Genomic DNA, 18,597 nt, shown 5'->3' on the forward strand with positions numbered 1-18,597 from the left:
GGGGATTTAACCCCAACCAAGACATTTGGCTTTTACTATAATAAAAAGAGATATTATTTTATATTACCATAATAAAAAAGACTGGAGATAATGAGAAATCACGGTGGTGAGGAGACACAAACCACAAACATCACAACTTGGAAAAGCTGGAGTCTATAAGGTACTTCATAGCTTTAATTAACTCCAGGTAATAAATAAATGAACGAACATGTACATAACAGTCTATTTTGCACAAAAGTCAACAGGATAAATAAGCTCCTTATCGAGCATTGGTCGGCGCAAGGAGCTGGGCGGTTATTTCATCAGGGGGCAGAAGGGAGATGGGGGCTGCTCTCCCCCTAAACACCCCCTGCCCTCTTCACCCCCTCACGGCCCTACAAAGCAGAAAACCGTGCGGGCTGGCTCCGGCGGCCATTCCGAGCGGCGAGAAGCCCTTGGCCACCATCGCCCCCCGGCGACAGCGGCGGGGAGAGCGGCCGGTGCCGGCGATGAAGGAAGGGGAGGGGAGGGAAGGGCGGGACGCGTCATGGCGGCCGCTTCCCCTCAGCGCTGAGGCGCCGTGTGCGCGGGGCGGGAGGGAGGTGCCGCCGGGCGCCCATGGAGGGCTGCGGGGCCGAGGAGGAGGAGGAGGGGATGGCGGCGGAGGAGGATGAGGAGGAGGAGGACGGCGGGCCCTTGCAGCGCCTCGTCAAGCGGCAGCGCAAGGAGAAGCGGGAGCTCCAAGGTGAGGCGCCTCGCCGGGAGGAGGGAGCGGCCTTCCCTGCCTAGCGCCTCGCTTTGCGAGGGGGGGGAGGAATGTTTTGGGGTGCCCGGTGGGGTTACAGCGGCCCCAGCTCCAGGAGAGCGAGGGACATCGCTCACGATAGGAAGGAAGACGATAGTCGTGATATTACTGCTGCCTGCCGGTGTGGGATCTGTGTCTGGCCGCGTAGGAAGGGCACGGAGGGTGAGGTAGCAGCCCCGCCATAACAGCCAGGCTGCCAGCACCGCGCTGCCTTGCCCTGAAGTTGAGGGAGATGTGTGCTTTTGTGGGGTGTTTTAGGGAAGCCGGCCTCCCCGCTGCCCATGCGGCCACATTTCATTATCCCAAATCGGCTGATCTGCAGTGATCCACCTCCAACCTCCCACCCGGCCGTCCCTGTAGTAGAGGACCCGTGTGGGCTTACAGCACCGCGCTTCAACTGTTATGAGCCCCGTTTTACTGGCCCCATTATATATTAATGTTCTGCCAGCTGGATTCTGTTGAGTTTCATTGTTCATTGTAACCTTTTTGTTAATCTACATTGATATGGCCTTTAACTTGTTTGGTTTCTTTGGTGCGTGATATGTCAGTTGCAGCCTTCTTATCAAAGAGTTAAGGAGGTGGAGAGAAACTATTTCGCTATTAACTAATAATACCTAATAATTGTTGTTATTAAATTTGTAGGAACTTACTGTTTTGAGATGGTTTTTCATCCCCTGAAGTTAACTGACATTGAAAAGACAGGTAGTAATCAAGAATTAGGTAGCTGGAGCACATGGTTCGCTAGCTGGGAGATGCTGAGGAATTTCAGTCCTCCGCTGCCTAAAAGGGCAGCAGGTTCTTTACAGAAGACTGAGTCCATCTTCGTGATGGAGAGGCAGGTAACTTAAACCTACTCACTTGAAAAACACATTCCCGAGAAGTACAATGATTAACTGACAGCAAAACAATTTGTTCCAAAGAATTAATGTAAGGTACATCTCAGCCTCTGAGAACCCAGCATCTCTTCCACTTAATGATCCTTGTAGCTGCCACCCCACAATGTACTCTCCTTGCGTACTGGTGAGTCCGTGCATGGATTTCCTTCTCCCTCATTACATCAATCTTTATGATCAGAACTGCTTCTTTGTCTAACTCAAGTGCTTCATCTGTGAGGCTGAATACTTGACATAAATCTTTTAGTGTAAGTGTTCTTGCAGTCTTTTTGAAAAGTTTCATTATCATTGCCGTCACCCAGTCAAGGGTGAAGGGCAGTAAAAATGTACTGGTGATGAATGGCAAGCAGGGTGTTATGCAGTTAGTGCTGGAACACTAAAACAGTGAATGCAGAAGTGAGGAGAGCTATCAGGGTATGTTTGTGTAAGTGCAAAGGCTGTGGAAGCTGAGTTTATTCAGCCTGGAGAAGAGACTATGGGGGATCTGGTTGTTTTCACTACCAAATGGAACAGGTGGAGCTGGACTCTTCAAGCAAAGCATAGTGAACAGGCTAGAGACAGGAGTTGGAAGTGGTAAGAAGAAAGATTCTCTTGGGAAGAAAAAAAGAAAAACATTTTCATAACAAGAATGGTTGAATGCTAGAAAATAATGCCCCCAAAAATTGCAGAACTTCCATCCCTGGAGATGCTCCACAGTCATGTGAATAAATTCCTGATCAACCTGATCTAACTTTGACATTAGCCCTGCTTTGAGCAGGAGGTTGAACTAGATCACTTCTGGACATCCTTTCTAACCAAACTGTTTTGTGATTGAAGAAATGAAGCCTTGACTGAAGGCCTAAAAATACTTAAGGAACTTAAGCAACTTGATGCTTATCTTATTCAAGATGTACTTCTTGAATTCAGCTTTTAGAAACTTTATTAAGGATAAGTAATCTCTGTTTTTTCTTTGTCTGCTATAAAAAACATGCACATCTTTTCTGTGATAGGATTTGAGAACTCAATGACCAACTAATTTTATTTGGAAGAAACAGGCTGAGGTCTGTTGTGTTGATAAAATTTTTAAGTATTTTTAATAGCAACTGCATACAAGCTTTTTTCTTCTTTGGATGTTATGATTATGTCTGTTAAGAAAATGTATGTGATTTTAAAATGTGTTAATTGTGGTATCTTGATGTGTGTAATTTCTTTTAAGACTAGCCCTCCTTCTTCCAATGATTGTGGAGTAGCTATATTTAGAGGTAATATTTTATCTCGCTGCTTCTTTAACAGCAAAAATTCAAGGCATGAAAAATGCTGTTCCCAAGAATGATAAAAAGAGACGAAAACAGCTGGCTGATGAAGTTGCAAAACTGGAGGCAGAACTTGAACAGAAGCACAAGGAGGAATTAAAGCAGCTGAAGGAAGCTACACCTGAGCAGAATAAGGTATATGCCTCAACTTCAGCTGAAGCTGTACAGATACAATTAACTTTTTAAAATGATAATGAAGTAATGTGTAATGATTTTAAAGCATTTCTTCTTTTCCTTGCAGTGCTGGTAACTTTGGGAAGATCTAGCTATTATGCTGGAAGGGTTATTTAGCTGTATTCTTGTTGGTGAGCAGTATTTGATTTTGCTCTTACAGTGTGTTAGTAGCTCAGGCTTCTCAATGATTTTTTAATATATTTTTTTTTTAGTTCCTGTTGTGTGGTAATTCTAATTATTTTATGTAGGCTACTAGGGTATTGATGGACTTTGACAGGCAATTGACTAATGCTGTGTGATTGGCTTTGCAATTCTGTCCACAGTATAATAGACCTTGTTTTTAAGAACGCACTTTCTGCAGACACGGGAGTTGGCTTAAATGCTTCTGTTCTGCCGTGTTGGCAGCATAACTATTTACTTGGATTCCAGTTTCCAGTGTGCTGCTGGATGGCAAACCATTTAATTTTTAACAGAGGATTAGTTTTACTAAAATCTGAGAAATACTGAGTGGGGTAAATCAGATACAATTAAATACTTTTATAAGATATTAAAAAATTACCTATGCTTTAGCACTTAATAAATAGAATCCTGTTGTTGCAATTGATAGACTTAATTCTGTATATCCAGTACTGAAAAGATCTCTTTATTTGTATCTTGTTCTTGAATTTAAGTGCTGTTTGTGCAAGCAGGCCTGTTCATATACTTTCTTCACCTAAACAGCAGTACAGCTTCTGCCTAAATTGGTGCAATATGGTTCTCTCTGACTGATGCTAATGCTCCATACTTTTCCATCTCCTTGAGTGATTCCCTAACAGAGTGTGGCTTTTGACTAGGTAAATCTTGTAAAGAAACAAACAAAAACCTGTCTGTGTGAGACTTCCTGGACCAGGTGTTTTCAGATTTGTAACTTAATAGAGGCTTAAGCAGATTGCCCTTTTGCTTGAAAACAAGACTGAAAAAGATTTGTGAATGACTTTCAGGGAAATAATCTTGACTGAGAATCGTTTGCTGAGAATCCTTGAGAAAAAAGCAAGCACTATGACTCTATAAAAATCTTACATAGTAGTCTTTGCTCAGATGCTTAAGGAGATGATTAATTTGTAAGCATTGAACAGAATGTGTCTTAGATTAGTTACAAGAAGCTGCTTCATTTTGCTAAGCAAGCTGTCAAAACATTGTGATGGAGGACTTTTCAAGCTAACGTCTTTGCTATGGTTATAGACTTCCCTGACAGGATTTTGGTTTGAGGTATATGGGTTCTTTCATTTCTCAACCTCTTTGTTCAGGTTGAAAGTATTACTGTGCATCCCAAAGTGACATCTGGTTGATGCTATAGTGAGATTAGTTTTGACTTTCTTTTTGAGAAAGGTCAACTCTGTCTTTTTCAAATGGTATTTATGTTTTGTTATGGACGGTGTAGCCTTCTCCTGCTTTAATTGTTACAGAACTGGGTAACAGCTCTCTGGGTGCTTAAGCTTAACATTCATCTGCTGGTAAGGCGAGGAAAATTTTCCCTTGCAGTGTTCAGACAGCTAGAGTTAAATTTGAGCTATGCACTTAGTAATAATTTATTTTCTGGGGAACAGTGGAAAAAGTAACCAAGCCCATGACAGTGGGGTTGGGGTGTGAAATGCTTGACTTGCAACTTTGACAGGCTTTGTGCTATATGGATCTTTGTGGAAAGCATTGTAAATACACACTGAAACTACCTGGAAACAGCTTAAAACTGTTTCAGGAAATGCACATCTCATTTATCATTTATGCTAATAGAAACTTTCAACTTTTTTTTTCTTTTCAGATATATTCTATAACTGATGGGGTTGCAAATGTAGAGCTTGAGCAACTAGAGCAACAGATTCAGCAACCTCGAATATCAAAAGCACAGAAGAGGAGGGTATGTAGTGTTTAAACATTTTACAAATATGTTTCAGTTTAAATGAATATAACTGAAGTCTAACGATTTTACAGGAGACATTACCTGGCTAATTCAGTATTAATTTTGTACCTCCTATGTGTCTTCAAAATCTGTAGGGTTGCTACATAGAAATACATAAGGATTTTTTTTAAAGATCCACTTTTTTATGCTCAACCATGAATTGGGAATCAAAATAGGAGATTGTCCTGGTTTCAGTTAGAACAGAATTAATTTTCTTCCTAGTAGCTGGTGGAATGCTGTGTTTTGGCTTGGGATGAGAAGAGTGCTGATAACACCCCGATGTTTTAATTGTTGCAGAGCAGTGCTTATACCAAGCCAAGGACACCTCAGCCTTTTGCTCTGTCCTGCCAACAGGCAGGCTGGGGGTGCAGTAAGAGCTGGGAGGGGACAGACCCAGGAGAGCTGACCCAAACTAGCCAAAGGGGTATTCCATACCATCTGACGTCATGCTAAACAATATATAGGGGTGGCTAGCCGGGGGGAGGGGGCCGGACTGCTCGGGGTTAAGCTGGGCATCGGTCAGCGGGTGGTGAGCAATTGCATTGTGCATCACTTGTTTGTACATATTATTATTAGTAGTACTATTATCATCATTGTATTATTATTATTATTATTATTATTATTATTATTTTCCTGTCTTATTAAACTGTCTCTATCTCAACTCACGGGCTTCACTTTCCATTTCTCTCCCCCGTCCCAGAGAGGGAGGGGGGAGGGTGAGCGAACGGCTGCGTGGTGTTTAGCTGCCAGCCGGGTTAAACCACGACAGAGATAAAAGAAAAAGACATAGGAGACAAGAAAAATATCTAAACCAAATTATTTTATTTCTTTATTAGTATTTTAGTGAAATTCTTATGAAAAATATGTAGGATACTGCGTGGGGAAAAAATTGAAGTGGTAGAACTTTACAGATTTAATAAAAGAAGCTTACTTCTCAGGTTTTTGTAAATATTTGAGTTTTAGGATGTATTGGTCATCTAGCATTTGTTAGTGTTTAGGTTTAGAAGGTTTCTGAGACTTAGTATTACTAATTCAGGAGAGCATTTCACTAACATGAATGTACTGAGGAAACATTTGAAGAGTTAGAGACAAGTACTAAGACAAGAACTGTACAGACATCTTAATATTTGATGTGTTTTCAATCTAAGGAAAAGAAAGCTGCCTTGGAGAAAGAAAGAGAAGAAAGGATAGCTGAAGCTGAGATTGAGAATTTAACAGGTGCTAGACATGTTGAAAGTCAGAAACTTGCCTCCCTGTTGGCAGCAAGACACTTGGAGATTAAGCAGATTCCTTCCGATGGCCATTGCATGTACAGAGCTATCGAAGATCAGCTCAAGGATCGCCAGAATTCCTGGACTGTTACAACTCTGAGAAACCAAACGGCAAAGTATATGCAAAGCCATTTTGATGACTTCCTACCATTTCTTACAAATCCCACTACTGGAGACATGTATAGCAGAGGTAAGAATTGTGTCATAAGAGACTTTAGAAAACTTTATTTTATAATTCTTCTTCTTCATAATGATATGTTTGTTCCTGAACTTCATTAATTTGTTGGTTCTGCTGTGTTCTACAGAACACAGATGTACTTTGTTACTTGGTACACCTGAGTCATAATTTTATTTTATTAAAGAAATCTAGCAAATATTATTCCTTCTCTTCAGTGAGCAAATATATTTTCCTGCATTTGGACTTCTCTGGTTCTAGTTTTTCACTTTAGGATCAGTATTTTTCTTCACTTGCTTGCTCTTTGCTTGAGAGAACTACTAAAAGCTGACTTTTCCCTTCTCCACAGAGGAATTTGAAAAATACTGTGATGATATAGCAAATACGGCTGCGTGGGGTGGTCAACTGGAAGTAAGTATTCACTTGAAATTGTATCACAATTTCACAAATTATCAGTATATCTTCAGAAAAGGATTTATGAAGAAATAATATGCCTGTAGGCATAAGGAAACACATTCATAATTTTATCAAGAATTTTCTCCTATAGCTATAAATAGTTTCCCAATGTCAGTAGATTTCTGATGGTCCCCTGCTGTCCTGATAAATTTGATAACAGCAGTTAAAGAATTTGATTGTCCAAAATATCACTAGAAAGAATGACAAAAGGTGAGGGGGAAAAATATTTCTTAAAGGGAAAGCATCTTATTATGCAGACTTAGATTGTAGCAAAGCTGACCATACTGGAGCAGTGTTGTTTTTTGTAATGTGAACTTTGAGCTTGAGAAAATGTTTTCGTTTATGTCTTTGCTTTTTATCTTTTACTGCTTTCTAAAACAGTAGTTATTAAATTATTAAAGCTAGCACAATGTTACCTGTTTTTATCATCAAAACTATTACCTTAAGGCAACTTATTTTAAATTACAGCTCAAAAAGTTAAAGCTATTTTGCTTATTTTAACAACGTTTAATTTCAAAACGAAATTGGAAATGTTATGCCTAAACTTATATTTGCTAAAACTAATTATTATGTCTTCTTCCCCCCTCACCATGTTGGATTTAATCCTGTTGTTGAATTCTTTTTATGCCTTACAGCTAAGGGCTTTGTCGCACATTTTGCAAACACCTATTGAAGTAGTGCAAATGGATTCCCCTTCCATTATCGTTGGTGAAGAATATTCAGGCAAACCAATAACACTTGTGTAAGTGTGTCATTTTACCCATTTTTAAAATCAGTGCATTTATTTCTGTATGAGAGAACTCACCTTTTGATTCTCATCTGTTTTGTTTCATTTTCATTTATACGCCTGACATTGACCTTCAAGACCAATGGTCATTTTTTTCAGAAATGGTAGTTGTGATCTACAATAACTTTGAAGATATTATGATTAACATTCTTAAAATGCTGACAATGAGTCTGACGCATGATTCAGTCACTACTTTATAGAATGCTGCAAGGTTATTTACCTGTTAATTCCAAAATCATTGTGAAATTGATTTAAAAAAATGCATCAGGAAACTTTTATTCAAAGCTTATGTCAATTTATGTCTGTAAGTCACCAAAATTAGAAACTCCTCATTGACTGTATATATTTATATTCATTCCTTTTTTTATGACCATATATTTTTTCTAAGAACTTTTGCTAAAACTTGAATTTGCTTAAGCTGTCTTCGAGTGCTCTTGATGTTTGTCATGCAGTATATTTTAGTTAAACTAAGCAGTTGTTTTCTAACTTTTTTTAGGTATATGAGACATGCCTATGGATTAGGAGAACATTATAATTCTGTAAAACTTCTAACAGACACTGCTACAGAAAATGGCAGCTAACATTAAAAAAAAAAAAAATCCACATGGATAACAGTTGCACCTTGATACATTGGGCTCCAAACAATTCTCAGAGAGACTGTGAAGTAAAACTACCTGGAATGGATTAACAATTAAAAAAAAAAAAAAAAAAGATGTACCAGGGTTTTACTGTGAATCAGAAAAAGCTCTTGGTTTGAAACAAACAAAAAATGCAAACAATGCAACAGTATTTTGAACTTGTTGGTATTAATCATATTTAGAAAATCTCTAAAATGCTGGCTGTATAGATTAAAACTTTTTTGTTTTAATAGAGCTTTATCCCATGCCACAGTGAAAATACTCAGCAGTAAATGTTTTGATTAATCTCCAGTCTACGGAAGAATTAAGGTTACCTGAAGGTTCCTGTCACATTATTTCTGGCAGATTTTCATGATCATGGAAGAGTTGAGGACTTGAAAAAAGTTGACAGACTATCCTTTGCAGTGTTTCTTTTAGTTTCAACAGGATATAGCTTTAATATTGTAATAGGGATTTGCTCCTTTATTTGGGCAGGGAAGAGCTGGAGGGAAATTCAATAGTAGAATCTCTTGCTTGGTTGAAGGAATTGCAAACAGTCATACGATTTTATGGATGTCTATTTAAGTTTTTGCCAAGGTTTGAGGGATTCACTTGTGTTTTGCAGCTGGCAGTAGGAACACTTGATGCTCTTCCAACTACTAAATCTGTTTGGAAGAGGATTGCTGTTTATGTACATCGTAGCATTGATGCGAGTTCATCTTAAATCTTCATCTGTACATTTTGATAACATAGAAATCTTAAAACCAGAAAGCTTCTCAATTTCTTCAGTTCAGGTAGTGAATTCTGTCTGAACTCATCATTTATGGATCTGCTGATTTAAGTGTCACCTAAAAAGCAGTATTTTATAAAGCTTAAAACAGCTGGTTCCTACAGGTATAAAAATAACCATTTTATTTTATGCCAGTAACTTTAAAGGTGATCTACAGAAGAATTAATTTCATTTTCATTGCTCCTTATTATGCACAGAGAAGACTTGAAGGGTGTTTGTTTGTTTTTTTTTTTAAAATATGGCTTGTCTTTTTACATTGGAAATGAAGATTTCTGTATTGAGGTTGCTATAATTATGACTTCAAAATTAGCAGCGTTACTGTAATGCAATCATTGCTTTTAACAATAGATTTTTTTTTTTAAAGTCTTTGCCAATAACATCATAAATGCCTGTGTTATTTTAATGCTGATAAGTTGGTGTGGAGAAAAGCAGTTCTTAGCAAATTTAAACAGGTATGCCCTGGATTGAAGCTTGAGCTAACAGTGCACTTTTTGCAATCCTTTAGTGAACCTAGCCAGTGGATTGACCTTTTGGGACTTACAAATTCTAAAAAGTAAATCTGCTCTAACTCAAAGAGATAAGTGTTCACTTTATGGATCAGATTATGTCTGATTTAAAGCACTTTGAGAGAGAAAAACAAAAAATAAATAATTATAGCAGAAGTCTAGTGGGTAGACAGGAGCTGGTTCAACAATAAGAACCTGTGCATTATAAGTTCTCTCCTGCAGTCACTTCAGTAGGGTCTTCTAGTTTGAAGGAACCTTCAGAGGCCCTTGTTTGGTCCTCACACACCGTGGCATTCGGAAAGCCGGGGTCTCTATTTCTGCATTTTGTTGCGTCAGTTACAGCCTCCAGTGCAACCCACCTTGTGCCTCCTGCAGCCACAGTTTGTTTCCACATCGGCCCTTGCAGGACCACCCCATGATGCTCTTCTTTCCTCCTTTGACTGCTTTTATTGGAACCCATTTTGCATCCTCCTTCTCTCCAGGCTCCGCAGTCAGAAAAAAGCTCTTCTACATCCATTTCTGGGGTTGGTGCGAAGGGTTTTGTTACTGTTTGCCGGCGGGTCTTGGGTTTGGGTGGAATGTAATCAAAAGAAGAATCTGGAGACTCGGGCGGCCCTTGCTGAATGCGATGGAGCTTCTGTCCGCTGGCAATATGAAACCGTGAATCTAATTTCAAACAAAAAATTGGTTACATTCGTGTGTAAAAAGTGTGTCTATTCATAATACCACTGAATTTCACTAAAAATAATAGTTTGAAATACCCTTCTTGGTGTTGCTCAAAATTGATACGAAATGCATATGCTGCTTTTCATAGATAACTTGTGAAAGAAATTTGGTTTATTGGATTTTCATTCTTGTTTCTTTACCTGAAAGAGAAAGATACCAGAATCCTGGAATGCCCGTACCAACAGTTTGTTATGCTACTGATGTTTACAATCTGTATAAAGCAAAAGAGTGTTTTAATATAGTGAGTGAAAGATCCTTGCTCATGTTGTATGGAACTTGCCAAAAAGTAATAAATTGGTTTATTTGTGGCGAATCTTGTTGTGGTCACTTTTAACTAACTGCATAATACTGTCATTTCATGGACACAGCTTTTGAAGCATTGTATTCTTAATTGCTTTCAGCAAGAAGTTCTTCACTTTATCACAGTTGTTGGCCATGAAATCTTAGATCTGTGGAGTGATATTTGAGCATGTTTCCACTGGCAGCCAAGCTGGAGATAGCATCTCAATGTAATGGGATTAATAAATTAGTCAATGTGATGGTGAGGGTGGGGACTCAATCTAGGTGTCTCCTTAATCTGGTTTGGAGACTGGGCTGAGAGCAGGAGGCTACATAATGCAGCCCAGTGAACATGATGAAGTTGCTGTCTTAGTAGATGCAGTGGAGGACTGTGGTGGGCTGACCCTAAGACAGTTTGTACCACCTGTCCTCAGGGCAGGGAAAAGAATATAAAGAACAAAAACAAGAAAACTTGTAGGTTGAAATACAGAGGAGGAAAATCCATGCAATGCAAAGGATGTCTCTAGCCACTTCCCCAGCCCTTCTCCAAGTCAAAAACAAACAAACAAAAAAAAGAACAAAACCCACCATTTTCCTTGCCTCTGCCTCCTTGCTCAGGTTTTGTCACTGAGCATGATGTTACGTGGTAGGAATACCCCTCAGGTCAGTCTGGGTCACCTGTCCTGCCTGTGTCCCAGCCTCTTGTCCACCCCCAGCCCACTCACTGCTGGGGCACAGTGGGAAATGGGGACTCCAGTTATTTCTAATAAAAAAAAAAAAATCACCCTGTTGTGTCTGAATAGGTTGTTGTTGTCCAGAAGTGTCCGCTACAGATGAGCGGTTCTCAGTCTTCTGTCATATGTGTAACCCATGGCCAGCTTTTTAATGGTTAAAGTGCAATGTTATTCTGGCAATTCAGAAGTCTCACTATACGCACGGGCTAAATAAGTGGTTTTTCGAAGTCCATCCTTTGGTCCAAGCCTTCTGTGAAGAAAGGGAAAAACAAGAAATCATGACTACAGTACCTACTGCTCTATTTGTGTTGATCTGAGAGGGGAGTTCATGTTAAAATACGGCATGCATTGATCTAAATGGTAGGGGAGAGACGCATAAGCATGTGTAAAATTTTCAGTTAATTGAAATGAATAAATAGAATCTTGAATAAAGTTAGATTAATAACAAAAAGTACAAGCAGCTAGAAATCTGTTGTAAACTGGTACATGTAAAGAAGGCATTCCACTGCTCTAATAGCTAAACAGGGAGACCATGTGTACAGTGTCTGACATTTATTTTCTCCTAGTAAGACAAAGTGGCAGAGACCCATCCTTTCCTGATGAAAACCAGTCAGACTTTATAAGACCCTGTTGATTTCAACCACAGCAGCCTGCTACCGGTATACAAGGAAAGGCTTTAGAAGCTCAGCAGAAGGCATGATCAGAACACTAACCAGAATTTGTGTATGTGTATTTGATATAAATATTATAGTTTTATGGAGACATCCAGGTCAAGTTCTTTATATAAGTTCCAATAAAACAGATATCTTTCAAAATAAACAGGCAAAAGATTTGCCTTTCGTATGGTGTCATATGAAGGAAGAACCGCATAAAGATCCTTTCTGAAGAATCCTGTTCGCAGTGGATCTGTTTTCATTTGCAGTGCTATTGACATGGATTAAGTGTATGTTCTCAATTACCTCTTGCTGGAATTCTAGATGTTTTAGCTTTTGCTTATCACCTTTTCTTTTTTTTTTTTTTTTTCTCCCTGAAACTGCTTGTATTTGTGGTGGTTGGGGACCTTTTATTCTCATTTTTGTTTGCTTTATAAGGAGCTAGTGCAATTGTGGGTGATGTTTTATTATGTCAATGCTTGGGAGGAAAAACTGTTAGGTTCTGTATAGAATTTAGTCTCTGTAGAATCATTTTCTCATATAACTGTACTCATCTTTCATATCTGGTCACTGGAATTAATGTTGAGAACAACAAGTAGATATGAGAGAAAATGGATTAGTCTGGCTCTGTTGCACGACTGTGGCTCCTGGTAGGCTTTGAGCTCTCTCTGAAAGATTCTTTTTACAGAATTACAATTGCCTAATACGGATTTCCATTGGAATGTTAAACCAATTTCACATCTGATGTGATAGCACAGACAGCTAGTACAGAAACCATGGTCTTTGTGAATACTTACCAGCAACAAAAAGTCTAAAATCCCAAATCTTGGTTTTTAGTATGAGATTTTCATTTTTAAAGAACAACAGAAGGTCGTAATAATTTGGATGAATTCTATATTACTTTTGAATACTGTATTACTTACATAAACAAGAGCTAAATACAGAGATTAGGTATTTCTGTTGATGCAAATTAATACAGTATTTTCCTACCAAGCAACTCTACCTGAAAGCAAAAGCTGTCCAGTGTGTTGGCTTTACTTTGCCTCTGAGAGTGTGGGAAAGCCCTGGGAAGTGGATCGGGTAGGGGCAGGAGGGAGAGCAGGAATGCTCACCTTTTGCCATAAATTATTTTAATTTTTTTTTAGTAAATATATAATAAGAAGTGCAATAAAGCAAAAAAGTTCCTTGTGGATACATGTACAATTTTCATAATCTGTTGTGTTTGCATATATTAAAATATTGTCCCAGAGCTAAAACATTGGGAAGAGGAGAATTTGTTTCATAACAACTTGCTTTGGGGCAAAAATTTCACTGGAGATAGATCTTGCCTACTGTCCATGCTTGGTTCTTACCTTCCCTTTTTCACAAGCAGTATAACAGGAGTCGTGGCAGGCCACACCAAAAAAACGTAAGGCTGAAATTTCAGGTATATGCACAGCACATCACCTCTGGTTCCTCAAGGAATAAGAGGTGCTAGCAGCAGTGTGATGGGACAGATCTGACAGGGTGGGATGGTGGCCCTCCAGCTGCTATGTTTTGCCTGAGTGTAATGTTTTTATGAATTGCAAAGGTGAGAATCATAGCTACCTGTGCTGGCAGTAGGGACGCTGCCTCATGTGGTTGGTATCAGCCCCATGCATTTTGCCAAGCTCTCCAACCTTCCTTCTTGGCCAGCTCTGGTCACCTTGTGGCTTGTGAATTCATTGATGTGAAGGTTGAGTAAGCAGAGATAGGCTCTTTCATAGACAGTGTGGGGGCTACATTGTGGTGTGTGTTCCAGGACATCCCAATCAGGTTTGTAGGACAAGTGGCATCTTCAGGGGTGCAACAGCCTTTGTGCAAGAGGAATGATGCTGAATGCCCAAGGGATGCCCTGAAGGCTGCGGTGAGAGTGTGTCAGGAAGTCCCATCTGCATCATCTGGTTAGTCTAAAAGGAGCACTTCGGGCCATCATCTTTCATAAGCCATGAAACTGTTGCAAGTACAACTTTTTTGTTTTTAGCTCTCAGACACAGGCTGCCCTTTATCTCCCAGCTGCTCTCTGTGATGTATTTATTAATGACAAGCAGCCTGTGTTGATTACTTAATCTATGTAAGCAGCTGAGCAGACATAAAAATAAGACCTGCAACATAAAAAGCATTTTTTTCTGCTTTCTTTGGCTCTAGGAAGAACACTAACCCACCAATTCCTTTGTTTTGAGAAACTAATCAAAGCAGCAGATGGGTTATGATTAATCACCAGAGGCATATGGTATGTGTACTTTCAAATAGAATTAAAGTCCTTATCAGTTGCCTCCATATGTTAAAACCAGGTATATCATAAAATGAACTGTTCACACATATACAGACACACAAATCAGTAAAATTGCAAATAAAGTGACATAATCTCTATGTTCCTAATTAAACACATAAAGGTGTTGACTGAAAAGCTTTATCCTCTTTATCCTTTTTAAAAATTAGAAAAAATTGGAGCGCATAGCCTTAAATAGCAACAAAAATTAAAAATATATATATTTCCAGGGAGACAGATTTTCTGCAAAGGCTCCCTGAACTTTATCTGTCCTGTAAATGTTTTGTCTTGACATCTGAAGAGATTAGATTTATGAAGAGTCTGAAGATGTTGTGTTTGTTCAGAAACAAATTTAAGAGCTTCTCAGATGTGAGTAATGTTGTTTTATGTTTTAAAGGATTTTTTTTTCTTTTAGAGAATGTTTTTTTCAAAAACATTTTGTATGTATATATGTATACACACACACACGCTCGTATGTACATATTTAATGATTATTAAGTCCTGAAAATTCACTCTAGGAATTGCATTCTGGAAGGTACTTGAAAACCATTCTGATGAAACTAAGGCTGTGATGATTTTAAACTAATAGTTTTTCCTCACACATGTACATATCCTATAAAAATCAAAATCCAAATGAGACCTCAGTGGTACAGAAAGTCAACAGTTTGTTGTTAAATCTTATTAAGGCTCCACTGAATTTGGAAGTAGTGAGGAACAAAGGGTGGCACATCTACCAAAGAAGCATTTTTCTCTTACCTGTATGCAGAAAGTTGGAGCACAAAACACCAAAAGCAGAATAGAGAAGGCTGTTGGTAACTGGGGATGCCTGTGTGAAATGCACAAAAATATCCAGGCAAAGAATGCCAACATGAAGGCTAGGTTAGCTATAAAGTTAGCTGAGTACAGAGATGTCAAATTAAACCAGTAGCATGCATTACAGAAACAAAACATGATCTGCACAAGGGAGATTGTGTATTCCTCCACAGGATCTGTTCTTATGTTAAAAAAGTTTCTTCAGAAGGGGAAAGAAACAAAGGCAGAGGTTTACAGGACTTACTGCTTTTTCTAGCTCATAATTTTCTTAATAAAATGAAAAATAACAATATACTGATAAGAAGTTGGAGAATTTAATAAAAGGATGTTTTAAATCCAACTTGAGAAACCGAGCTATTTGGTAAAAACAATAATGAAAGGGTTCATAAGGAAAAGCCAATAACAAAAAGGGTTCTCAAGGAAAACGATCTACCTATTATTCCAAAACTTTAAATTTTAGTTTTTCTGTTTTAGTTGTGTCAAAGAAAATCTTTGTTTATTTTAATAAAGAAGAAATTGATTGCCACGCCTCTGACAGCGTACCCAGTTTTTGCAGATGCTGTTATTTCTAAAGGAATGATAGCTTTCCCCGACATAACAAATGATCTTCCCCCCTCTAGTGCAAGGACATGTAACAAAAATTGTGATAAGGGTCTCTTTCTATTTAGACAGCTTTTAGATCCTAACATCTTCACTGAAATAGCCTTGATGCTGCGTGTAAGAGTAGGGGTGCATTTTTTATTTTTTTATTTTTAATTAAGAGAAAGTGAATTCTTCACGTGATAGGTCCTTTGGAAAAATGTCTTAGCTACTGAGTTTTTCCCCTGATGCTGGAGGTCTGTGGACCATTGCAGATCTAGGGCATCTTTATAAAGAAACTGGGACTAGGTTGTGCAACTGGAGTGGTGTGTTGGCTCGATGTGGGCTGTCCAGGGAGGGCAGGCTGGGAAGGTGAGGAGATGAGGCTTCTGCTCTATGAGAGAGCAGCTCTGATGTGCTCTGCTGTGGGACCGGTGACTGCTCTGTCCGTAGCTTGTGGGTCAGAAACACCGGGGTGCCTTCAACACACCAACCAATGTAGAAGAGAAGGTACGCGAAGCCTTTAAAAACAGCTGAAAGAGCCTGTAAAAGCCATTGGAAGAACCTTTAAGAAGAGGTTTCTTGGTTGCAGGCCCTGAAGTTAAGGTCCATCACTGGTAAGTTGATTTCATGCATGACTTCTCAGGCACTGCATCACACTCATAAACAGAAACCTATTTCTGTTTATCATCATGCCAATGATGGAAATTCAAAGTATCAGGATTTTGATGTTTGACAAGAGATCTGAGCACCTGCTTGCTAATTGCTTTCCAGGACACAGATTCTCTGTGTTCCTGATGCAATATTTGAGAACATGTATAATTACACTTACCAGAGGCTTGACTCAAAAATACGTTGTGTTGATTGTTCAAGACAAAAGCTTCCTAGACAAAAACACTGGAAAAATGCAGATAAAATAGGAAATTAAAGTGTGATTAAAAGGGCATGCCAAGAAATATAAAGGTCAGCAAAACCTGGATGTATCTTTCAGACATAAAAAGATTTTCCCAGAGAGCATTTTAGTAATTGAAAATGTATTATTTAAATAAGGTCAAACATAATTTTTTCCAATGTCGTTTTTCTCCTTTGAGCAATTCACAATTGTTTTACTGGATTTTCTATATAGCAGTTAAGGTCTTCCATTTGCTTCATTTGCCATGATTCCAAGAAGAAATAGAATCACAGAATGGTTTGGGTTGGAAGGAACCTGAAGGATCATCTAGTACCAATCCCCTAATCTAAGCACATTCTAAACTATCATTCCCTTACAGCGGTTTCCCTGTTCACTCTGTGTCTTCTATACAAAACATAGGACAAAATTATGCTGCTTTCATTCTATGTTTTAATAATCAATATTTGCTACTGTTATTCAGGAAAACATGATGACCATATAATAAAGTAGGAAAATTTAAAATATGGATGTGATTTTGTCAGAGTATTGCACAGTCAACTACACTTTAATGTATTTTTAATCAAGCTAAAAGCTTTTAGTGGTTAATATAAATTAAATATGAAGATTTTACTCCTTTTTTTATTAAGTTTCCAATTTTCTAAATATATTTTTTTTCTGCTCTACAATTTATCTGAGAGAATAGTATCTACAGATATTATTTCTCTGCATGTACCTGTCTTTGACTTACTGTGGTTTGTGATATATATTTTTTTGCTTACTGGAAAGATGCTAAGATTTAATTTTCAGATAAGGGTAGTTTTGTTGTTGTTGTTTTTCTTTAATTTATTTGTTTCCCAAAGAGGATCCCACTATATATTTTAAATGCTGGATGCTGTAAAATTACTGACACTCAAAAAAAATAATCAAAATCAGATTGCTACAAAGCTGGAATAGACTTCAACAGTCCCATATCTACCCCTTCTAAGCAGGATCATGCTCCCAAAGACCATTTCTCACAGATAATATACAAAGTTTTCTTTTTTTTTTCAGTACTTAAGGAAAAGGCTGGTAGCAGTTGCCCCCTTTACAACTACTCAGAAACTGATCAGAAAACCTGTTCTGTTCTTTCTGATGAAAAAAAAAAAATAAAATGAAGGCACTCTTCTCTTCCCTGCATGTCATGATTTCTAGTCATTCCTTCTAATTGTTTCCATCTCTGTCCTCTGGACACTCACTGCATTAACTCATGAAGATAGGCATCACTTTTAAATTATTTACCCAGTTTGTGGCTTAACTTCTCATTTCCGTAAGAATTCTTTCCTCAAAAAAGAAACAAAAAAAGAAAGAAAAACAAACGCAAAATCTGCTCTTCCATCAGCAATGGAGTTAGAAACCACCCTGATTTTGCTGCGTTCATTTTTGGTCAGCCTGGCTAGCTGCATTCATGGTGAGCTGCATTCTACCCCAGATGGTATGTGGTAACAATATCCATACTGCCAGAGAACAGTGTTTCTCTGATGCTTATTGCCATGCTTTATGTTTTATGCCATGTTTTATGACGCTTATTGCCATGTTTTTTTCTGGGATCTTTCCATGGTCATTTCCAGTGGCTGGAATGCAGAACCAAAACTGACTTCCCACCTGCTTGAGAATCAAAGGTGAAACTGCTGCTCATCTGTATACTGTACCAGAAAAGAATAAGGGGGAAAAGACTTGCTGGAGCAAGGTGTTTTTTGTTTTGTTGTTGTTGTTTTACTTTTGTTTTATTTATTTATTTATTTATTTATTTATTTATTTTCTGAGAGTTCTAGTTCCCTGGCTAGCTCTAGATCTTTAATGTAATAATAAGACAGAGTAGACTAAATTTGAAAACTATTGCTTAGTAAATACATTTCATAATAAAATCTCCCTTTAATCCATTATACGTGTCTTTTCCTGCAAAATTTATTT

The 18,597-nt window shown here is 38.3% G+C and overlaps 1 protein-coding gene across 1 annotated transcript; it reads left to right on the forward strand.

The window, feature by feature from the left end:
* Positions 1–576: 576 nt before the first annotated feature.
* OTUD6B (OTU deubiquitinase 6B) lies at positions 577–10,720 on the forward strand. The gene is made up of 7 exons (XM_082753002.1): positions 577–724; positions 2,950–3,104; positions 4,942–5,037; positions 6,228–6,540; positions 6,875–6,936; positions 7,617–7,723; positions 8,265–10,720. Exons 1-7 carry the CDS (start codon positions 598–600, stop codon positions 8,347–8,349), a joined length of 945 nt encoding a protein of 314 aa, XP_082609128.1. The 5' UTR covers positions 577–597; the 3' UTR covers positions 8,350–10,720.
* Positions 10,721–18,597: the final 7,877 nt, after the last annotated feature.

The sequence above is a fragment of the Aythya marila genome, assembly GCF_965140915.1.
Source record: "Aythya marila genome assembly, chromosome: 2".
Taxonomy (NCBI): Eukaryota; Metazoa; Chordata; class Aves; order Anseriformes; family Anatidae; genus Aythya; species Aythya marila.